Genomic DNA, 1,912 nt, shown 5'->3' with positions numbered 1-1,912 from the left:
GCCCTTCAGGGCCTCCCAGCGCCCCGTCCCCTCAGGCTCTCCCCCAGCCCCGACAACCGGCCCGGCAGCAGCGCAGCCCTGAAGGAGCTCCACAGGAGCCGGCTCAGGAGGCACCTGCCAGCCCTCAGCAATCCCGACAGCAACACACGGGCAGGCCACAGATGCTGCTTCCTGGCTGGCACAGGGCCTGTGGCCACCTCCCAGGACCAGTTTCTCAGGGATCCCCACAGCTCCAGGCTCTGCCCATCCACTCTGCTGCAAGTGTTGAGGCTCCAGCAGAACCCGCCAAGGCCAAGGGCCTTTGGGGCACTTTCCCTTGCCCACTGCACCTTTGGGCAAGTGTTGTGGAGCACAAGGGCCCTTTTTCCCCTCTTCCCAGATTTCCTGTGGACACCGAGCACCAAAAAAAACTCCTGAGCCTCTGTGTATGCTGAGAGGAATTTCATAGTCTCAAACTGGGGTAACAGGAACTTGTTTCAGAGAGGGGTCTGTCCTGTAGGCTCAGGTGGTCCCATCAGACAGGGTTCCCAGGATCAGTTCTCTGCTGACCTTCGGCAGCTGCCCCAGAGAGGAGCGTCCCTATTCTGCACCTTCTGGAGCTGATCTTCAAACTGCTGGAACCTGGAGAAGACTGAGGTCTCTGGAAAACTCTAAGGATTTCCTGGGTTTGAAGTGCCAGGCTTTTGACAGCGGCGCTGTCGGGAGTCATGTCTTCAATAACTGGAAGAGAAAAGAACGGAGCCAAGGTCAGAGAGCAGATCTCTGGCAAGCCAAGAAGCCCCTCCTGCCAGGACCATCCCACCCAACTCTTGCCATGGCCAGGAGGGAGCAGGGCCCAACGGGAACAGCCAGGAGGTGCTGGCCACCAATCCCCCCCCCGTGCCCCTGAAATCTCTCTCTGCTCTGCCCAAGCCGTTCCTCGTCTCTGCAGGGAGCAGAGCCCTGTGCAGCCAGGGCAGGATTGCAGCTCCCTGCCCCAGGCTCAGTGCTCCCCTCACCAGCCCCACCGCCCTCACTCACCGTTAATGGCGACCTGCAGCTCTACCCGCTGTCCCCTCATGTACCTGCCGGCGATCCCTGGGAACACAGATCCTGTCAGGGCCCCAGAGGCACAGCTCCCCCCCAGCCCGGCCACACGCCCTCCTGCCCTGGCAGGGCTGAGCCCGGGGCCTTCCCACCTCGGGACTCCCCAGGGCTGGGCTGGCACAGGGTGGCAGCGGCCGCCAGGGCACTCGGGGCTCCCCAGCACATCCCTGGGCCGCATCCTGCTGCCGCTGCAGCAGCCGGGGCTGGGGTCGAGCTGCAGCGGGGCGGGGAGGGACCTTGTGGCTCACCAATGAACCTGAGGGCCAACTCCTGCAGGGGCTCCTGTGGGCTCTCGAGGTACGGCAGGGCCTGCCACATGAAGTCCACCACTCGTTTCTTCTCGCTTTCCACCTGCAGAGAGCAGTAGGGCACAGAGTGAAGACTTGGCTGGGGCTCTGCCCCTTGGCCGGGCGCTGCCTGCGCCCAGCACTGGCCTCCCCTGCCCGCACAGCCCTGAGGCCCGGGCAGCAGCCGCTGGGGCCGGCTTTGGAGGGAGCAGAGGGCTGGCTGCTCCCAGGCAGCTGCAGGGCCGCCCTGCCCCACAGCCCAGCTGGGCCGGGGCTCCAGCGGCCCCCTGGCTCGGGGGCAGAGCAGCCTGCAGAGGAGCCCGCACGCCCCAGGCAAGGCAGCAGCGGGTGGGGCGCAGGCTGCTGTCCCGCGGGCGGCTTCAGCAGTGGGCAGGGGCACAGTGCCAGCCCCACACTCTGGACATCGGGGGCTGGGGGCTGGACTAGCCTGGGGCTGGGCCTTCCTGGCCATCCTTACCAGGCAGTCAAAGAAACACCAGGGCTTGTCTGCCTCCAGCAGGTTCCTGAGATCCCTTCTC

General features: G+C 65.3%; 1 protein-coding gene across 1 annotated transcript in view; it reads right to left on the bottom strand.

Annotated features, from left to right (window-relative positions):
- Positions 1 to 426: 426 nt before the first annotated feature.
- LOC113941557 overlaps positions 427 to 1,912 on the bottom strand; it is a gene marked incomplete at its 5' end in the record, with an annotated part of 1,919 nt that continues 433 nt past the window's right edge. The window contains 4 exons of the mRNA XM_027632713.1: positions 427 to 720; positions 1,021 to 1,077; positions 1,335 to 1,437; positions 1,852 to 1,906. Coding sequence (XP_027488514.1) covers positions 515 to 720; positions 1,021 to 1,077; positions 1,335 to 1,437; positions 1,852 to 1,906 — 421 coding nt within the window. The remainder of the gene's footprint in view (positions 721 to 1,020; positions 1,078 to 1,334; positions 1,438 to 1,851; positions 1,907 to 1,912) is intronic.

The sequence above is a fragment of the Corapipo altera genome, unplaced genomic scaffold (assembly GCF_003945725.1).
Source record: "Corapipo altera isolate COAL_440 unplaced genomic scaffold, ASM394572v1 61455, whole genome shotgun sequence".
Classification (NCBI taxonomy): Eukaryota; Metazoa; Chordata; class Aves; order Passeriformes; family Pipridae; genus Corapipo; species Corapipo altera.
The sequence above is the reverse complement of the archived record's forward strand: the minus strand, read 5'-3'. Positions and strand labels throughout refer to the sequence as shown.